General features: G+C 35.7%; 1 protein-coding gene across 1 annotated transcript in view; it reads left to right on the top strand.

Moving 5' to 3' along the window:
* Window positions 1-20,679, top strand: part of NIPBL (NIPBL cohesin loading factor) — a 201,482-nt gene that overhangs the window by 122,273 nt on the left and 58,530 nt on the right. Inside the window, 7 exon segments of the mRNA XM_043599796.1 lie at window positions 8,153-8,335; window positions 12,723-12,920; window positions 13,176-13,247; window positions 13,334-13,423; window positions 14,990-15,093; window positions 18,035-18,121; window positions 20,438-20,669. Coding sequence (XP_043455731.1) covers window positions 8,153-8,335; window positions 12,723-12,920; window positions 13,176-13,247; window positions 13,334-13,423; window positions 14,990-15,093; window positions 18,035-18,121; window positions 20,438-20,669 — 966 coding nt within the window.

The following is a 20,679-nucleotide window of genomic DNA, read 5'->3' as shown; positions in this document are numbered from 1 at the left end:
TTTTAATGCGTCTTCTTTTGTTTTTAATTTTTTTTTTTTGAGTCCTCTTCCTTTTTTTCTTGGTAAGTGTAGCTGAAGGTTTGTCTATTTTGTTTATTTTTTCAGAAATCACTTCTTAGTTTCATTGATCTTTTCTGTTTTTAGTCTGTTTCAATTATTTCTGCTTTAGTATTTATTTTCATCCTTCTATTAAATTTGGGCTTTGTTTTCTTTTTTTAGTTCCTTGAGATTAAAAGTTAGGTTGTGCTTCTACTATTTATTTTTCTCTCTGTGTCTACATATCAAGGAAAGGATCATTTGATCCCTGCTTCCTACTTTCTGTGTTGATTAGTAGTAAACTGTCATTTACATGATAAACTTACTGGAAATCATGTTTCTTTTTATCGTTCTTCCCCATAGTAATATAGTAGCTGCACATTGATGAGATATTTGTAGTACTAGTGTCAAGATCAAAGCTGATGCTTAAAGCCAGATTTTTCTTGGAATCTTTTCTTCTGCCTGCTTCATTTGTAATAATTTTTTTTTCATTTGCTACAAACCAACTCCTTGGTTTTTGTCTTCATTAAAAAAACCAATTTTCAGTGATCTAAAATGTACAGAATATAGTGACTGCACTGGTGAGGTGGCTGGCACTTTGTTCCAATTTGAAAAAACTATGACAGGATAGAGATCAGGGGTCAGCAGACTTTTTCTGTGAAGGCCCAGATTGTAAATATTTTAGGCTTTACGGGCCACTTTTTTTTAACATTGCAATAATACGAAAGCAACCATAGACAACATGGAAATGATTGTGTGTCACTGTATTCTAACAAAACTTAATATACAGAAATGTGTGGTGGGCATATTTGACTCCACAGGCTGTAGTTTGCTGAGCCTACCTACTGTAGATATATAAAATTAAAATTGTATGGGGCGCCTGGGTGGCGCAGTCGGTTAAGCGTCCGACTTCAGCCAGGTCACGATCTCGTGGTCCGTGAGTTCGAGCCCCGCGTCAGGCTCTGGGCTGATGGCTCAGAGCCTAGAGCCTGTTTCCAGTTCTGTGTCTCCCTCTCTCTCTGCCCCTCCCCCGTTCATGCTCTGTCTCTCTCTGTCCCAAAAATAAATAAACGTTGAAAAAAAAATTAAAAAAAATTGTAATGTAGGTTAATCTGATAAATAGATTATTCTGTAGCAAATGAGACCTAAAATTTGTAATGTCCACTGTTATTTGAGTATTTATATGTGTATGTAAAACAATTCATCTAGAATGAGTTTTGAAATGGTTTTCTAGTTCTCTAGTATTTATGTAGTGTGAAGTTTGCCAAATATAGTATTTCAAGAAGGATATTTAATATCTGAGTACCTCATTTAGTGGGGTTATATAAGTTATTAATATATTAATATTTAATATATAAAATATATAACAAGTAAAATCAGACTTCAATTACTTTTAACATATTTTACACTTGTCGCACGTCAATTATGATATCTTTTCCCTTTGTGGATAAACTTCCTTCAGGATTTAGAAAAGAATTTTCATCTGGAAAAAAGCTGTTATAATAGATAAAACTGATCTAAACTAACCTTTCTTCATAGAATTTTTTTGTTGTATAGATTTCCTTGGAATCAATTTCTATGAATAGTATAAGTAATGAGTTAAAGGATTTTAACCCCATTTGCTCTGTTATATATTCTATACTAGTCAACAGATTCTGAGTATATACATTTCAGTCAACTACAAGCAGACTTACAGAACTCAGAAGCAAAGGCTGAATCATTTCATATCATCTCAAACATCTCTGCATAGCAGTTAATTCCTAAAGACATCGCTGTGTAAAGCACTGTAGAAAATTTGATCTTTTCAATAATGATCATGAGTCAGGAAGTTGACTTGTTAAAAAAAAAAGTGGACACAGTGCTTTTAAGAAAAATTTACATCAAGAATAGAATATTGTGACACCTGGGTGGCTTAGTTGGTTGAGCATCCAAGTCTTGATTTCAGCTCAGGTTGTGATCCCTGAGTCATCATGGGATCAAGCCCCATATCAGCTCCACACTGTGCATAGAGCCTGCTTAAGATTCTCTCTCTCTTCCTCTGCCCTCTCCCTGACTCATGTATTCTTTTTCTCTCTCAGTCTCTCTCAAATTAAAAAAAAAAATTTTTTTTAAAGCAATAGAAGAGTGGGGCACCTGGGTGGCTTAATCAGTTAAGCGTCTGACTCTTGACTTTGGCTCAGGTTAAGATCATGCAGTTTGTGGATTTGAGCCCTGCATCGGGCTTCTTTGTGGGCAGCAGGGAGAGTGCTTGGGATTCTGTCTGCCTCTCTCTCTGCCCTTCCCCCACGTGCACATACACCTTCTCTCAAAATAATAAACTTAAAAAAAAATAAGTTGAAAGTATATTGACTACCTTGTATCAGAGAGCTTAATTATCTATGCTATAATTTTGATATAAAAGTTGCTGTTTCATATTTTAAGTTTTTTTGTAATCCTGAATAAGTAGTACTAGGCCTCCAGCCAGTACCTGGGGTCTCTCTGCCTCTTTACCAAAATTAAAGCAACTTTATACTAGATTATCTCATTATGCATCACTTCCATTTTTCCTAAACCATCACAAACAAAAGCAAACCTATTTCCTGACCTTTTCCTTTTAGAGAAGGTAATCTACCTGATGTTCTCTTCCCTTAAATTAAGACCTCATCCTCAGTTACAAACAGATCCTCCCTTCTTATTACTCTGATGACTGTTAACTAACATCTATAGAAAGCTGTGAGTTTCACTTCCCTCATTTTCACTCAACCAAAGAGCCTTAGCGCTACTAAAAAGGAGAATGTCCTTTCTCCTAGTTTGCTACTGCTCTTTCCAAATTCAGTTGATCCTTGAATAACATGGAGGGTTCTTCCTCTACACAGTCAAAAATCCATGTATAACTTTTGACTCCCCCAAAATTTAACTACTGATATAGCATAATGTTGACCAGGAAGCTTTACCAATAACATAAAGTCAATACATATTTTGTTTATTACATGCATTATATACTGTTAAAATCATAAGAAAAAGAAAATACATCTACAATACTATACTGTATCTCTCAAGAAAAATTGGCATATAAGTGGACCCATGCAGTTCAAACATGTTAAGGGTCACCTGTAATTGCTAAAATGTACGTGTCAAAGTTTTTCCCCTAAGGTCATTGTTTTGTGACCTCCAAACTTTTTTTTTAATGTTTATTTATTTTTGAGAGAGAGATACAGAGTACAAGCGGGGGAGGGCAGAGAGAGAGGGAGACACAGAATCCGAAGCAGGCTCAAGGCTGTGAGCTGTCAGCACAGAGCCCAACGCAAGGCTTAAACCCATGAACCACGAAAGCATAACCTGAGTCAAAGTCGGATGCTCAACCCACTAAGCCACCCAGGCACCCGACCTCAAAACTTTGGACAGCAATCTTCTATGTCCCTACATTCACTGCAGATTTTGGTCCCTAGTGCACAGTCTTCCTCTTTATCCATAGTACTGCCCTCAGGTTAGGTAATCTTATGGTCCCTGTGAAAGGAACATTCAGTGTCCTGGTCTCATAGTTGAACCATACTTTTTTTTAGCTTCTCTTTAGGTTGTTGCTTTTTGTTTCTACCTCCCAACTGTTGCCATATTTCAGGGCTATGTAATCCACAATTTATGCTACTTAGATGCACTTCTTAATAGTGGCTTTAAATAAAGAAGTTGGCTTGCATTTAGGAACCATTTCTACCAAAAATATGTATCTTCTTCAAACTGTATTAACCCACTTAGGGTTACACGACAGGCAGATTGCCTGTATTTGGGGTTAAAGATCCATTTGGTGCTACTCCTTTGTAATTTGAGTAGGTTATTGGAACAATTGTCCCTGAACTACATTATGCCTAAGATGTTTTTTATGACTTACATAATTTGGAGTTTTATGTGAGTTTCTTGGTTTGTTCCTGAACATGACTGGTTTCCACTGTCTGAATCTTTAGTCCCAAAGAGTTCATTTATTTTAATCTCGGGGTTGTTTGTTTCACTTAAAAAAACAAATAACACATTTTTTTTAATGTTTATTTATTTTTGACACAATGTGAGAGACAGAGTGCAAGCAGCGGAGAGGGAGACATAGAATCTGAAGCAGGCTCCAGGCTCTGAGCTGTCAGCACAGAGTCCGACGCAGGGCTCGAACTCACAAACCGTGAGATCATGACCTGAGCCAAAATCGGACGCTTAACTGACTGAGCCACTCAGGCGCTCCCAAATAATACATTATTATCTAATCAGTGACTCTTTGAGACTTTTAGTAGTCTGGTTTTAATAATCTGCTAAATGTGCTAATATAAGTAATTTAGACTAGAAATCCAAGGTTCCTAAAATGTACCATATCTAGAAGTAAATGTATTCTTTTAGCCTTATTAGAGCTAGAAAATAGAGGTGCGCTACATCTAATGGAGTATATACCTACAAAAGCTGAAAGTGTGATATTCACAAAATTGTGACTAAATGACATTATCCCCTCAAGCCAGTAACTTAAAATTTTGTGGTAATTCAAACACCTGAATTAAACAATAAAGTAGTTGGAATGGGAGAAGTGAGGTGAGAAAGATAATCATCAGGTACTAGCAATCTGAATTTTTTAAGAACAATAACCCTACAAACAATTTCCTTTTTTTTTTTTTAATGTTTATTTTATTTTTGAGAGAGAGCACAAACCAGGGAAGGGCAGAGAGAGAGAAAGACAGAGAGAGAGACAGAGACATAGAATCCGAAGCAGGCTCCAGACTGAGTTGTTAGCACAGAGCCCGATGCGGGGCTGCACCCATGAACTGTGAGATTGTGACCTGAGCCAAAGTCAGACGCTTAACTGACTAAGCCACCCAGGTGCCTCCATAAACAATAATTTCTAAAGTCTAGTTTCTAGTTGTGTTAAGAAATAGACATTATTTTGCAATTAAACAATTGCTAGTTCCTAATTTAGGGGAAAGAACATAACCAATACATCATAGGCATCATTTGAGGTACTCACTGTTTATTCAGATCTTTTGAAGCTGAGTCAGTTATTCAGTCCTTGATAATGTAGTAAAGAACCCGAATGTGAGTATAGGAAAGTCTAACATTTTATCTCTTATTCTTTATAATCAAGGGACCTAGCTGAGTCAGTTTATAAAGTGTTTTATTAAAAGGAAGAAAGGATGTGTTTAATTGAGAAAATGCCTAAACCTTTGGAATAGATGTTTCTATTCAAAATGAAACAGAGGTTACTTTTGGAGGATGATACATTGAGAGACATTACCTGTTGCTGGATTCGTTTTTTCTTAAGTTGGGTTATCTTCAGAAATTAAACATTTGGTCTTTGAATTATGTTGCTGTACCATTCAGTTATACAGAGGTTAAAATGGTCGACCTAATAGAAAAGCTCTTAAATCTGATTGTATTTTTATGATTTAGGGAATAAGAGATGGTAAACTACAATGAATAAACTTTGGTGCCTGCTTTATCATATATATGACATTAAGTTTTCTATGTCTGGCTATTGTGAGGAGTTTTTTTAAAAGAGAGAAAGAGAGCAGAGTCCTTGCTCTGGTGATCTCACAAACCATTGTAAAGAGACTACAAGTACCAATACATATATTGACCCTTGATTATCTATTGTATATTTATCCATAGGATAATTTTTATTCTGGGATATGTATCAGGTCAGTATATGTCTTTGAGAATGGGAATTTAAGCAGAACATAATCAGGTAAATTGGCTTTTTTTTTTTCAACGTTTATTTATTTTGGGGACAGAGAGAGACAGAGCATGAACGGGGGAGGGGCAGAGAGAGAGGGAGACACAGAATCGGAAACAGGCTCCAGGCTCTGAGCCATCAGCCCAGAGCCTGACGCGGGGCTCGAACTCACGGACCGCGAGATCGTGACCTGGCTGAAGTCGGACGCTTAACCGACTGCGCCACCCAGGCGCCCCTAAACTGGCTTTTTAAAAAATGTCACGATGGATTAAAGGCCAAATACTTTGGCGCTATCTCTACTTATTATTTTTTTTTTTTAATGTTTTGTTTGAGAGAGAGCGAGAGCACACAGGAGAGAGGTAGAGAGAGCAGGAGAGAGAGAATCCCAAGTAGGCTCTGCACTGTCGTCATGGAGCCTGACATGGGACTCTGTCTCACAAACCGTGAGATCATGACCTGAGCTGAAGTCAAGAGTTGGATGCTTAACTGACTGAGCCACTCAGGCACCAGGGGCTATCATTATTTAAATACCCCAAAAGCTTATAACATTTCAGGAGTATAAAAAGGACAGTACTTCCATTTTTTTTTTTTTTTTTTAATTTGGGAAATGTCTTCATTTGCCTCTAAAATCTAGCAATTCAGAAACTATACAGGAAGTTTTTAAGTGATCATAGGAAATTGTGAATGACAGGTAATCAGAAAGCATTTATTGAGCATTTATAAATTATTAAAATAAATTAAGATAAATTATAGGCCATGTGGAAAGGGGAAGGTAAATACTAGAAGACATGATCCTTCCATCAAAAAAGAACCACACATTTAATTAGAGGTGCTCAAGACGTTAAGGACTTTTAAATGAGATGCATTTTGTATTTACCTTTGGGCTGAACATATGGACAATCCAAAGCTAAAGTTGGTTTCTTTTACTTGTAGCAATATTCTGAAAAGACCTCACTGATAAAGTACAGTTAAATTAAGAAAGCCAGCACAGAGTAATGTTACATGATTTGAAAGTGACACAGATAAGTTACACTCAACATTAGTCTGTCAGGATTCTCAGCAATGAATTCTTTGGAATACTACCAGTCACAAGTATTACATCTTTATTGGGTAAAATTTTTGCTATGCGTGTCCTTAGAAGAGTAAAAGACTAAAGGTTACTGAAATAACTCTTTCATGATGTTCAATAAAAATTGCATGAAGAATAAAAAAAGATTATTCTTCCATTGAGATTAATAAGCTATGTTTTATATTCTTAAATTATTGGGATTGAATACTGAGGCTTTGAAATTATCTTAATCAGTACCCATTCATTTTTGTCATGATTTATTTTTATCCTTTACATAAGCACTATTAAAATTCAAATGTTGTAGTGTTAATGTTGATTATAGTTACTAATACTCCCCGTTATAATCCACTAAAGTACTCTTTGCTCCCAGTTTCTAAAATTTAGCAGCTAAGACCTCATTTTTGTACTTCCACTAAAAAATTTACAAGGGTAAGTAAAGTAAGTTAAAATTGTCATCATCAAGGACAAATTATCCTGAATAAATAGCTTTTGCTACTTCTTTATTTTTAAGCTCTCAATAAGGTGTTAAGAATTTATTTCTTCATTTGTAGTGTTTGTGTATTTGTGTGTATGTGTGTAGGATTAAATAGTAAATATTATGTTAATGTTATTATGCTGATATATTTTTATTCTGTCATTACTTTTTCATGGGAAAATATGAACTTATTTCATGACAGACTTGAATTTACTATTTTCAATTCTAGACAATTATATTTTTAAATATTTTTGTTTTGTTTATCCTGCCTTTCATGTTCCTTTATCTTCAGTTAAATGCATATATTGGTTTATCTGTTTGAGGAAGTTCTTTGGAATACTAAAGGCATTATCATGCCTCTCGAATAGACAGTGATAGGTAAAAGCATGTAAAACTCTAGTCTCAGCCATATCACACAACCACCAAGATCATAGATGAAGAGAAGGAGGTGCTAAGTGTCTTCCAACTCTTCTAATCTGCACGGAGAGAGCCTTCCTTTCAAACTAACGGGTATAGACCTCTGTAAAACAAATGGGGGTGCTACCAAGAATGCAAAATGAATCCCCTAGTACAAATACGCTAGTCAATGCCAGTGGATTCATAGTTTTAGGAAGTTTTTAGTCTGTGCAGACAAATGAAGGCATTATATCAAAAACTGATGATATAACTACCCTTTTTATATTTTTTAAGTTGTTATATAATGATACATGTATAAAAACTGCATTATCAGGTCAGGGTTGAGCCTATTACAGTTTTAAATATGTGTTTTATTAAAATACAAAGCTGACTTAGAAAACGTATATAAATACTAGTATTTCATTTTCATTGTTCTAATTTAGTTAAAATTTCCCTTTTATCTTCAGATTTAAATTTTTTTCTTACCTTTCATTAATAGGTAGTATAGATCAATCAGTGTTAAAAGAATTACCCCCCGAACTTCTGGCAGAAATTGAATCCACCATGCCACTTTGTGAACGTGTGAAAATGAATAAACGCAAGCGTAGCACAGTTAATGAAAAGCCAAAATATGCTGAAATCAGTTCAGATGAAGATAATGATAGTGATGAAGCTTTTGAATGTAAGTATCACATAATTTTATTATTACTTTAGAATTAAAACGCAGGTTGATATGTTTGTCTCATTCATAATTTGGGGGGTTAGGAACAGTACAGTGATCTTAATTCTCAATAACTTAGTATAGCAAGGCTTTTTCTTTATACTAAAAAACGTGTGACAGATGAGATCAGTTGGCACCAAGAAAAAAAATTTTAATGAGCTATGATTAGTGTCAAATAACACAGGTATGTGTCTGTATTTAGCAAACATTTATTGAGTTCCTACTATATATGTTAGGCACTGAGATTAAAAATATAAATAAGATGTGGCCCCTGTCTTTAAAGAGCCTTCAGTCTAATGGGGGAAATATGTAAAGAGTTGTAGCACAGTGAGAAAAGTACAGTGATAATAAGTAAATCCAGGGTGCTATGGGAGCACATTGGATTGACATCAAAATTATACTTGGGTTTCAGGGAACGCTTACTGGAAGAGGTGACACTTGAGTTGAGTCTTGAAGGACACATAGGAGATAGCCAGGTGAAGAAATATTTAAAACCATACTATCACTAAATTATGAATGGATTAGCCACATTGCCAATTATCTGTGTGGTTTGGACCTGGCTTCTCCTTTTTGCCCAGCTGTGTCCTGGAATTCCTCCCTTGTTTCACTGTTTTCCAGAGCTGGCTTCTTCACTACACAGCTACCTCTCTACAACACTGTGATCACCTGTCTTTGCACTAGACTTGCTATACCTCGCCTGTCTTCCTACTGGTCCACTGAAAAAGTTCTTCTCTTTTATCCCTATCTTCCTTCTTCTGGAGCAAGAGAATTGAGCCTAGCCAAGAGGGGTCAGCAACCTTGTTTGACTTAAACGGCATTCAGTGGAAACAGACTATGGGAGATCTTCACTTGTGTGCCAACTGACTTAGTCATTTTGACCAAAAGAACTGGGAAGACCTCCAGTGTATTCTACCTTTTCCACCTAGTTTCCATAGATTGAGGTGTGACAAGCAAGGGCAGGAAGGACAGATGCATGCTGCCAATTTTAAATGTATATTGCTGATGGAAATCCTTCACCTCCTCCAAAGTTTTTAATGTTCATTTACTCTGATTTTCTTTAAATTGTGAGCTCTTGAGCTATGAGCAGTAGGCTATAAATACTGAACAAATCTGAAGAAAGTTTTAAAATTGAAATAAAATATATAGCAAAGTTAATCTGACAATTATATGTACAATTGTTATCATTTGTATTCTCATGAGATGTATTTACATGGAATATATTTCAGTGGCTAAACTTAATACTTTTTTTATTATAATCAAACATTTTGGTCATATGGGAACATATATTCTGGAAAGGGATAGGAGAAAGGAGATCTGGTGGCTCATAAACTCACTCCCCTTTATAGACATGCCTCTCCTTCACTCTCTCTCCTGCTCCGTAAAACATCACCCATTTCTAAAGGGAGTAGTTAAGAAGGAGGAGTTCTTTAATTGCAGACTGATTTCAAATCACACTTCAACTCCCATTTCACTGAGAGCGGCTGAGCTCCTCTCATTGCTAAGCTGAGGAGAATTTTGAAGCTACCTTGCAGTTAAGTAGAAAGGATGGCACAATCAGAAATGGCCATCAAGTGTAAGAGAAGAGAGCCACACATGCCTTATGTTTGTCATGAGTGCAGCCACTCTTCTTTTCCTTGCTTTCTGTTAGGAGAGCTCTCATTTTATCTTATGGAAGCACTTAGTGTCGTCTTAAAGCCATGAACCCTGTTATATCTGTTTCCAAGTGTACTGAAAGCTCGTATCAGAGAACCTCAGCTTCAGCCCTTGCTAGGAGGAAGAAAAGTTTCTCTGGATTTTTTAAGAGACTTCAGAGTAGCTTCCTGTTTTTCTAATTTCTATACAAGTAACTATAGAAAAATTTACTCTGGAGCCGCTGATTTGAGAGATGGAGGAATTGCAATTGGTAGTTTACATAAACACATTGTCATTATACCACAACAAAAACAATGCAGTGAGAATATAGTGTAGTACAAAATGTAAAAGTAGTATGAGAACATAAACACAAGCGTTAATGCTGCTTTGAGAGAGACTGTTTGAAACTTAAGGTTTTACTGCAGTTTAATCAAATTGCACTCCTGAAAATCTAAAACTAAGGCAATTGTTTTGTTGAAGGATGGGGGAAAGGTTGAGGGGTAACTTTGAAAGTTGGGCCACATAGATCTGGATAGCCATAGCACAACTACAAGGTCAGTGTGTTGCTGGGGAAGGAGGGAAGATGTAAGCTAAAGAGCAATGTAGGTGAAAGTTAGGGAAGGTGGAAGACACTCAAGTCACATTTTATCTACCTGTCTACTGAGCTCCTCCCCTACTTCTTGAGAGTAATAGCAAAAGAATAAACTAGTAACAATGAATTGGGATCCTGATAACCTTATTACAACACACTGTATCATAGAAGTTGGGTGGGAATTTTTTCTAATTTGCCGTCCTATTTTTATCCAAATTTCCTAAAGTTTAATGGATGTGAAACAAAAAATCTTCAAGGCCTATAAAAATTATCACCGGTACGGTATTTTGTATGTTCTTGCTAACAACTGTAAGATTTTTCAAGCGTTTTCTAATCATAGAATTGAATGCTTGAAATGGATTTCGTATGAAATTAAGTTTCAAAAGGACTAGTTCATATTTGAGGTCATAGAATTCTTTCTGAACAAGTTTGCTTATTAGTTGTTTTTCCTCATGTTTGATAGGTATGTTAGTACTTGTTGAAAAAGTATTTATTGAATGCTAAATGTTTCTCTGACACACACACACACACACACCCCTTATATTAGTTTATAAGGCAACCTCTCAACTAAGAGAACGTACTGGGGCATACCCTAATTGCAAAAGAGGAGAAAGTCCTACTTCTTCCTCATATTTCATAGTCAAATTTATGCCTAATTATGAAGAAAATCATTGGAGATTTAAATATATGCATTTACATTTGTCTTTTTTTATGAACCATCTTTCTGTGCCAAGTCTATGACCAAAAAGAGGAAACAAAATTATCTTTTTCTGCCATACTGTCAGTAGATTGGACAGAAGGGTCCAGAACCAGAAACCAAACTAGATTCTCGAATAGGAGCAGCTAAGGCAGCATGTAAGGGTGAGATTAGCCAGAGTGTAGGCATTGCTTATTCACACATAAGGGCACCAGTACAAGCGTAGTAGAATACATCTATCTATGCTAGTAAGATTGGCATCCTTAAATCTAAGAATTTAAGGGGACTCAAGCGTTATTTTTGTCTTAAGTATTTGAGTATTGATCATAGTTAGGGATTTGAAATAGAAGTCAGCTACAAGAAAGCAAGGGAGTCACATTTAGTTCAACGATTAGAAAGTATTTCATTGTCAGCAACAAGTGGTCAAAACAAGAATCCCAAGATGTAGGACACATTACTTCTCTAACCTAGTTTTAAGTTGTTGGTACTGCATGCAAGAGCAGGTATGGTAAATATTTGTCACTTGTACTGCCCTCAGGCTCTCACAGGACAGACATTTCTAATCAGTCTTTCTTGCTGAAATATGATGCTTTCTCAAGGAAATATAATGTTCTTGGCAGCTATTACCATTTGATCAGAGTTGATGTGTCAGATGAAATCTGTTTGCCAGTTCTGCCTAGAAGTTCCTGTCAATACTGGTGATTTTAGCAGAATGCTTAGACCCTTGGAAAGATGGGGGAGGGACTGAAGGTAACATACATAAATTTGTTTATATAGCATTTATAAGCTTAAAAGCTTTTTTCTTTGGGTTTAAGCAAATATGTTATTGGGGAACTGAATTCAGTGTGAGTATTTACAACTGTATGGATTTATTCTATCTCTGTAGGCCTGTGACGTTAGATTATCAGTCTGTTGAATTTTACCTAAATTGTGGGCTTAACTTGACTTTTAATTGTTGGTATACATGGTTACCCCATATTCTATAACACTTTCTCAAAAGTTTACTTTTCCTCCAAACCCTACTCCCCATCAGTAATCTAAATGCTTTAAGGTGTTTCTGTTTTTCATCCACATCCTAAATAAAGATTGTTTTGCATGCCTTAATTCATCCTGATGGTTAGATATTATCTTTACTGACTTGCTGATTATATCTTTCTTTGAAATGAGCGCTGTTTAATTCCCAGAACATTCCTATCTATATTTGTTAGCAAACCAAATTCATGTAAAAATATTTAAATGTAGATAGATATTGCTAAAATAAGTGATACTATTTCTATACCATAATTCATATTTCTGATTAAACAGAAAAACTCAGAATTTCCTAGACCCACACAATGATTTTCCCCCATGTGGTAAATTTGTGAAGTACAAGCTTTAATAGTCTTTTTAAATGAGGTAAATTATTTGTCATGGGGATTTGCTTTTAGCCTCTAGGAAACGACATAAAAAAGATGATGATAAAGCTTGGGAATATGAAGAACGTGACAGAAGAAGCTCTGGGGATCATAGGAGAAGTGGCCACTCTCATGAAGGAAGAAGGAGTTCAGGTGGTGGTCGTTATCGAAACCGAAGCCCATCAGATTCTGACATGGAAGATTATTCTCCTCCTCCCAGCCTTAGTGAGGGTAATACATCAGTATCAACGGATTTCTTACATAAGCCACCTTAAATTTAGGGGTTTAACTTTGAAGACTCTTTGATACTTTTTTCTGAGTTCATTAACAACTCCTAATTGTTAATCAAGACAAAAGTATGTATTTAGTTTGGAATGGCAGTGGTTATTGTTTAAGTATTTAATGTTCTGGAAGAACCTAAGCGCAAGAATAGAAATATTTTAAGTTGTCTTTCCTGTATTTCAGTATTTCTTTTGTTTGATTTAGTTGCTAGAAAAATGAAGAAAAAAGAAAAACAGAAGAAGAGGAAAGCTTATGAACCAAAACTAACACCTGAAGGTAAATTTTTGTCTTTGTTCATAGTGTTCAACTTCAGTATTCTACTTGTAATATGATCATAATGTTTTTATTTTTTCTTTTTGTAGAAATGATGGATTCTTCAACTTTTAAGAGATTCACAGCCTCAATAGAGAATATTTTGGATAATTTAGAAGATATGGATTTTACTGCATTTGGTAAAATCATTTTAATATATATTTACTTCTAAATATAAAATCAGTTTTAAATGTATTTATTTACCTATGTGTCTAGCTTTCTGCCAGTTATCTAGTAGATACAGAGGCATGATTAAGTGCTCTCAAGCAACTTGAAATCTGGTTGTAGAGTCAAGTGTAGTCTGTATTGTCAAGAAATTGAAAACTTTAGTATAAAAATCAGGTATTATTAATTATTGATAGTGTCTTAAGAATCCTGAAAGTGCAGTTACCAAGGTAGGTGAGAGTAATTAAGGAAACCTTAACGCAGGTAAGACTTGAGTAGGTCCTAGATAAGGACCTAAGTACTAATTTGAGCAAGGATGCAGAAACAGGAACCCATGCATCTGCTCATTTATTCTTATAGCCAATATTTATTGAATACTTGCTCTTTGTCAGTAATATATTAAGTGCTAGAGATGCAAAGATAAATATCCCAGCTCCTGGTTTCAAGTAATACAGAATCTAATACGGAAAACAAAATAGTAAACCAATTAACATACAATAGGATTAATGTAATATTTATATATTCCTTTTATAATAATATGTAAAGATCATATCTATAAATATAAAAATGTAATGTGATTGCAGTGTTTAGAGCTATTCTCAACCATTTTATGCCACCTTCAGCTGGTACGAACATTTTACCTAATTTTACAAAAGCCATGTGATATACAATAATTTCTGATATGAGTCCATCTATTTGAAAATGCCTTAAAAGGTATATTACCCTTTATATTATATTACCCTTGATTTTAAAAATATTTGTTTTGTCAGAGTTACTTCCCTAAGTATCATTAATGCATTTCTCCATTATTTGGAGTAGCAGTTTTGTCATTTATAAAACTCCAGTGGTGTGCTGAGAAACTGTCTCCCATGTCATTGAAGATCCCAACCAGAAGACAGATGACACTCTCAAATTGGGATAATTTGAGGAGGACTTACTTAGAAAGAGACCAGTTTCAGAGTTAGGGACAGAATAGTGCCAGAATCCAGGGTTAACAACCATGAAACTGTTACCATCGCTTCTCCGAAAGGAACAAGGGTAAAGAGAAGTTACCAGAACTCTCACTCTGTAGGGAAAAAAATATCGTAGACTGCCTTGAAAAAAGGCAGTAACCTTTTGGTCAGAGGACATAGGCAGCCTGAGGAGACCGTACAAGGAAGGAGTCACGGATATAAATACCCTGACCTCACTCTCCTTCTCTTTAGATCTTCTGACAGGGCACCCCACTAGCTGTACCCAAACAGAAGCCAGAGGGCATGAGAGACTGTTATGTAGTGCACACAGGTCAACCCCCTGGGGCAGAGAACTTGGTTGAGAGTGAAGACACGAGATCTGAGTCCTCTTGCCATCCCAGTCAGAGCTCTAGTTTTAATCCCTGTCCTCGCTCGTTAGGGGTGCGCTTGAGGTGTGCAGAAGCCTCTTAGGTTGTTATTTGTTTAGTTTGTTTGTATTTGTCTATGTGTCCAGAAATTTTATTAAAAAATTAAACTTACTATTTTGAGCTATGTATTCTCCCTTAATTGTTTGGTTTGGTTTTTCAGGTGATGATGATGAAATTCCTCAGGAACTTCTCTTAGGAAAACACCAGCTTAATGAACTCGGCAGTGAATCTGCTAAAATTAAAGCAATGGGTATAATGGATAAGGTATCTCACTAAAGTAAATTTTATATATTTACTTAAGGTCTGATCTTTGAAATTAAAGTTTCCAAGGCAAATTACAGAGTTTACATAAAGTAAATAATACTGAAAACAATTTCTGGTTGCCTTCTGAGAGGCTAACTGAATTTTTTTTTTTTTTTTAAACTTGAATCAAAGAAGTATTCTGTAAATTATTCTAAAGAAAACTGTATCTCATTGCACCGAAAGAGGCATGGGCCTGGATTTTTTTTCCCACTGTTTTTCTTGTTATTGTCTCAGATATTCAGATTATTTAAATGTAGAAATACACTAAATTTTTCCTTGGCGTTTGCTTTAGCCATTTAGAGTGGTAAAAGGGTAATGCTACAGTTTCAGCACATTAATTGTTAATAAGTACATAGTCTCATTGCTGTAGGCTTTATAATAATTTTTGTGAGTTGTCTTTCCTGTGAGCTCTCTGTTGCTAAATAGTCTCATTCTTTTCTAATGAAATAGCAGAGTATTTTTCATTGATAATAACTTCAGACAATAGTGACAGCATCAAGGGATGGCTTCCCATAATCTTTATGAGCCACCATTCACTTCCTAAACTACTGCATGATTGCTGTGCAGATACAATTTCAAGATGAATCCTCTCTCCTCCTCTTCTCTCTTTTTTTTTTTTTTTAATTTATTTATTTATTTTGAGAGAGAGCGAGAGAGAACGTATGAGTGGGAGGGGCAGAGAGAGAGAATCCCAGGCAGGCTCCATGCTGTCAGCACAGAGCTAGACGCTGGGCTCGATCTCACAAACCATAAGATCATGACCTGAGCCATCCAGGTGCCCCTCTCCTCTTCTAACCAGGGCAGGTTCCCTGTTGTACAGAATTATCTGTTCTCTGTATCTGTGAATTGGGTTGGTTTTTGTTGGTTTTAGATTCCACAGGGGAGATCATATGTCATTTGTCTTTGACTTATTTCTCTTAGTGTAATGCCCTCAAGGACCAATCATGTTGTCACATATGGCAAGATTTCCTTTTTTATGGCAAAATAATATTCCATCATGTATATACCACATTTTGTTTGCCCATTCATCCATCTCTGGACACTGTGGATGCTTCCGTGTCTTGGCTATTGTAAATAATGATGCAGTGAACATGGGGGTGCATATATCTTTTTAAGTTAGTGTTTTCTTCTCCTTCACATAAATACCCAGAAGTGGAATTGATGGATCTTATGGTAGTTCTATTTTTAGTTTTTTGAGGACCCTCCATATTGTTTTCCATAGTGGCTGCACCCAATTACATTCCCACCAGTAGTGCACAAGGGTTTCCATGAATTTGTGTTTTAAAGCCAGACATATAACATAGTTAACCAATAATTAATGTGCTATTAGTTCATAGTATTGCTGTGTGCAGAGAGAGAGATTGATTTATTGTATAGGAATATGTCCTCAGTTTTCTGAGATGACACTTCCAATCCTAAGTTTATTTCATAAATTCTGTTATTATATATAGCTATTATTTCTGTTTCACAAAGTGAATTTGCTGAGTATTTCAAAGTATGGGAAGTTTACCAAAGTCTCAGTAGTTTAGGGGCACCTCGGTGGCTCAGTTGGCTGTGTTGGACCCTTGATTTTGGCTCAGGTCATGATCTCACAGTTCGTGAGATCTTGCTCTGTGTCAGGCTTTGTGCTGACAGTGTGGAGCCTGCTTGGGATTCTCTCTCTCTGCCCCTCCCTGACTTGTGCGCCCATTTTTCTTCCCCACCCCTTCTCTCTTTCAAAATAAATAACGTTGTTTTTTTTTTGTTGTTGTTTTTTTAAGTCTTGGTAGTTTGGGGCCTCTGGGTGGCTCAGTCGGGTTAAGCATCCGACTTCGGCTCAGGTCATGATCAAACCCCGTGTTGGGCTCTGTGCTGACAGCTTAGAGCCTGGAGCCTGCTTCAGATTCTGTGTCTCCCTCTCTCTCTGCCCACTCCCACTCGCACTCTGTCTCTCTCTCTCTCTCAAAAATAAACATTAAAAAAAAAATTTAGGGGCTCAGTTGGTTAAGCATCCGACTTCGGCTCGGGTCATGATCTCACAGTTCATGGGTTCAAGCCCCACGTCCTGCTCTGTGCTGACAGCTTAGAGCCTGGAGCCTGCTTCAGATTCTGTGTCTCCCTCTCTCTCTGCCCACTCCCACTCGCACTCTGTCTCTCTCTCTCTCTCAAAAATAAACATTAAAAAAAAAATTTAGGGGCTCAGTTGGTTAAGCATCCGACTTCGGCTCGGGTCATGATCTCACAGTTCATGGGTTCAAGCCCCACGTCCTGCTCTGTGCTGACAGCTTAGAGCCTGGAGCCTGCTTCAGATTCTGTGTCTCCCTCTCTGTCCCTCTCCCGCTTGCACTCTGTCTCTCTCTCTCTCAAAAATAAACATTAAAATAAAAATTTAGGGGCTCAGTTGGCTAAGCATCAGACTTGCTCAGGTCATGATCTCACAGTTCATGGGTTGGAGCCCCACATGCTGCTCTGTGTTGACAGCTCAGAGCCTGGAGCCTACTTCCGATTCTGTCTCCCTCTCTCTCTCTGATCCTCCCCCACTTGTGTTCCTTCTCTCTCTCTCCAAAAAATAAACGTAAAGTCTCAGTATGCGTGTGTGTTCGTTCGTTCATATGCATGTTCAGGGTCACTACCACAAGAACAGGGGCCAGGCATCAGAACAAACTCAATCTTCACAAGCTATATGTTAAGAGTAGTAATGTGCATTTGTGCCCATTCTTTGTTTGCTTTTCTGTCCTTGAGAAACAAGGGATTAATTCTCTACATAATTCAGATTTAAATAGAGAATCTAAGTGGGAAAATTTTCTTTTCTCACTCTTTAATATATTCTGTAGCCCAAAGGTGATAATTGTACACAATGTTTCTTGAATAATTTATTACTTTTACAAATGATTGATTTTAAAAAATTGTGTTGCTATTTCAGCTTTCCACTGACAAAACTGTGAAAGTCCTAAATATCTTGGAGAAGAATATTCAAGATGGGTCCAAGCTTTCCACTTTGTTAAATCATGTAAGTTTAAGATCCATATTGTTAATTTTACTTTTACTAAAGTTTTTTCAAAAGAACTTTGATTTGTAGGGAAATCCCAAATTTCATTCATTTAAGCTAAACTACCATTTGCTAGTTATGTTCATTAGTGCTGCTGCTAAATTACAGTTAGTAATTCAAAATTACATTGTCAGTTCACTGCTTTGATATAAGCAACAGATTTAAATTCATTTCAGTTTACAGAACTGATCTTTAATCTTACATTATGCTCTTCCTTGTGTAAGTGGATGAGTGTGTTTAAAATATTTTTTCATTTATGAAATGATAGTAATTCTTTTTCTTGACCTTTCCTGAAGAATTAAATAGTTAGAAACTTTATGTTGATTTCCTAATGTATCCTAAAACAGGAATCCTTATGTACCATTTTTATACCTTGTTCAAATGGTCATTGAAAAGATTAAATCAAATAATTCATGTTAAGTACTTAACAGTGTCTCCACATCTTAAGTTCTCAATAAACATTAGCAAATGTTAATGTATTTTAGTACCTTTATGTGAAAAGCAGTAGCAACATAATGTAATGGTTTATAAACTGATTGAAATAAATGACCTGGAATCTACCTTCCTAGCAGTGTAGCTGACTTTCAAAATCATGTCTATATTCGAATTGATCTTGATAGCTCTACCATTAATAAATAGAAACACTGATGCTTATAGGCATTTATTATGAGATAAGAATTTGGGAAAGTTTTGAGTTACTGAATTTTCCTTATTTTTAAAACCTGATTACAAAACTATTGTATTTATTATAGAAAATTTCCAAAACACAACAAGCTCAAAACGGTCCATCCATATTCTCATCTAGCAGTAACCACTATTAACACTTTTGATGTATCCTAAAACACTTAGTACATGCACTGGATCTTATGAGAGAGTGTTCTTGGTATTTGTAGAAGCCACAGGATTGCTAAGTGATATACATGGAATAAAAAATCTAGAAAATTAATCTCACGATATTTCTATTAAATATATCTATACTTTTCCAATGCCCTTTTTAAATTAGTTTTTGAATGAGAAACAGAGGGCCTAGAGAAACCTATAGTGGCAATCTACTACGTCCTTAATCTACGAATTTTTTTAAAAGACTTTGACAAGAAATTGTAACAAATGTCAAGAATCTAGAGTTCTGGAGAGCTGGCAGACTCAGTCTTACTGAAATTATTCTACTTCCTGAAGCCTTAGCATTATTTAATGTGTTGCAGGTAGCCTTAACATTTGGCATGAATGATGAACATTCTTAACTGACTATTCCATACAACAATTTTATTGTCTAAAAAAGGCTACTTTATCTTATTTTTTTGAGTAGGTATGTAAGCAGTAAAATGAAAAAAAGCTTAGAGAAGTAGGAAAAAATAATGGAGTTTTTAGGCATTAGTGATTAGAAAGCCCTTCTCTGCTTTACATATATCATGATTTTGTTTGTTTCATTTCCCAATGTATATAAGCTTTGAATAACATGCATTTGAAAGTATTCCTGGAGTGTAAAGTTTGTATTTCATAAATTAAGGATGTGATAGGATTCTCACTCTCAAAGTAAGATTAAAAGCACTCCTTCCCAATTATAATGTAAGTTGCCAGTATGTAAATTAAAATGCAGTCTTCTGTCAGTTGAATTATCCATTTTAGAAAATAAATTATGTTTTCAGTAGTCTGCATAATAACCACTTTAGTCTCTGTTTCAAAAATACAGTGATGTTTGAAAACAAGTAATAGGAATGAGACTATTACATTTTACTACTTTTAAGTGAGGTCTACTGTTGTTTTCATATTTGCTTCGTTCTCACAATAGCAAGCAGAACTTAACAAAGTTTTGACTGTCATAATGTTTATACCCCAAACACAAAATTATTTATATAAATTACAGTCTTTAGCTAATAAATCTTAGGTTTGGATAAAGTACATAGAAGATAAAGATAACTATAACTTTGTCATTGGAGTGTCATCTAGTGGTGAAATTAGGAGATAGAGTATATTATGTTTGAAAACTTTGAAATAAAAATCTTAAAAGTATTATCAGTTTTGTACTTCATTCCTGATGTTCATGCATGTACACGCACTGGGGCACTTGACTGGCAGTAGAGCATATGACTCTTGATCTCAGGGTGGTGAGTTCAAGCCTCACATTGGGTGTAGAGCTTACTTTAAAAAAAAAAGTACATACATAAAAATACTTAACATGTTTCCACTAGGGAAAATCAAATATATCTCTTTTTTAATATATATTTTAACCTATAAATGTGTTTGTTTCCATTTCACTAACAATGTGCTATTTTATAGAATAACGATACTGAAGAAGAAGAAAGATTATGGAGAGACCTTATTATGGAGAGAGTTACAAAATCAGCAGATGCCTGTCTTACAACTATCAACATTATGACATCCCCTAACATGCCAAAAGCTGTATATATTGAGGATGTAATTGAAAGAGTTATACAATACACTAAATTTCATTTGCAGAATACGCTCTATCCTCAGTATGATCCTGTTTACAGACTAGATCCTCATGGAGGTTGGTTTGC

The sequence above is a fragment of the Prionailurus bengalensis genome, chromosome A1, assembly GCF_016509475.1.
Source record: "Prionailurus bengalensis isolate Pbe53 chromosome A1, Fcat_Pben_1.1_paternal_pri, whole genome shotgun sequence".
Lineage (NCBI taxonomy): Eukaryota > Metazoa > Chordata > Mammalia > Carnivora > Felidae > Prionailurus > Prionailurus bengalensis.
The sequence above is the reverse complement of the archived record's forward strand: the minus strand, read 5'-3'. Positions and strand labels throughout refer to the sequence as shown.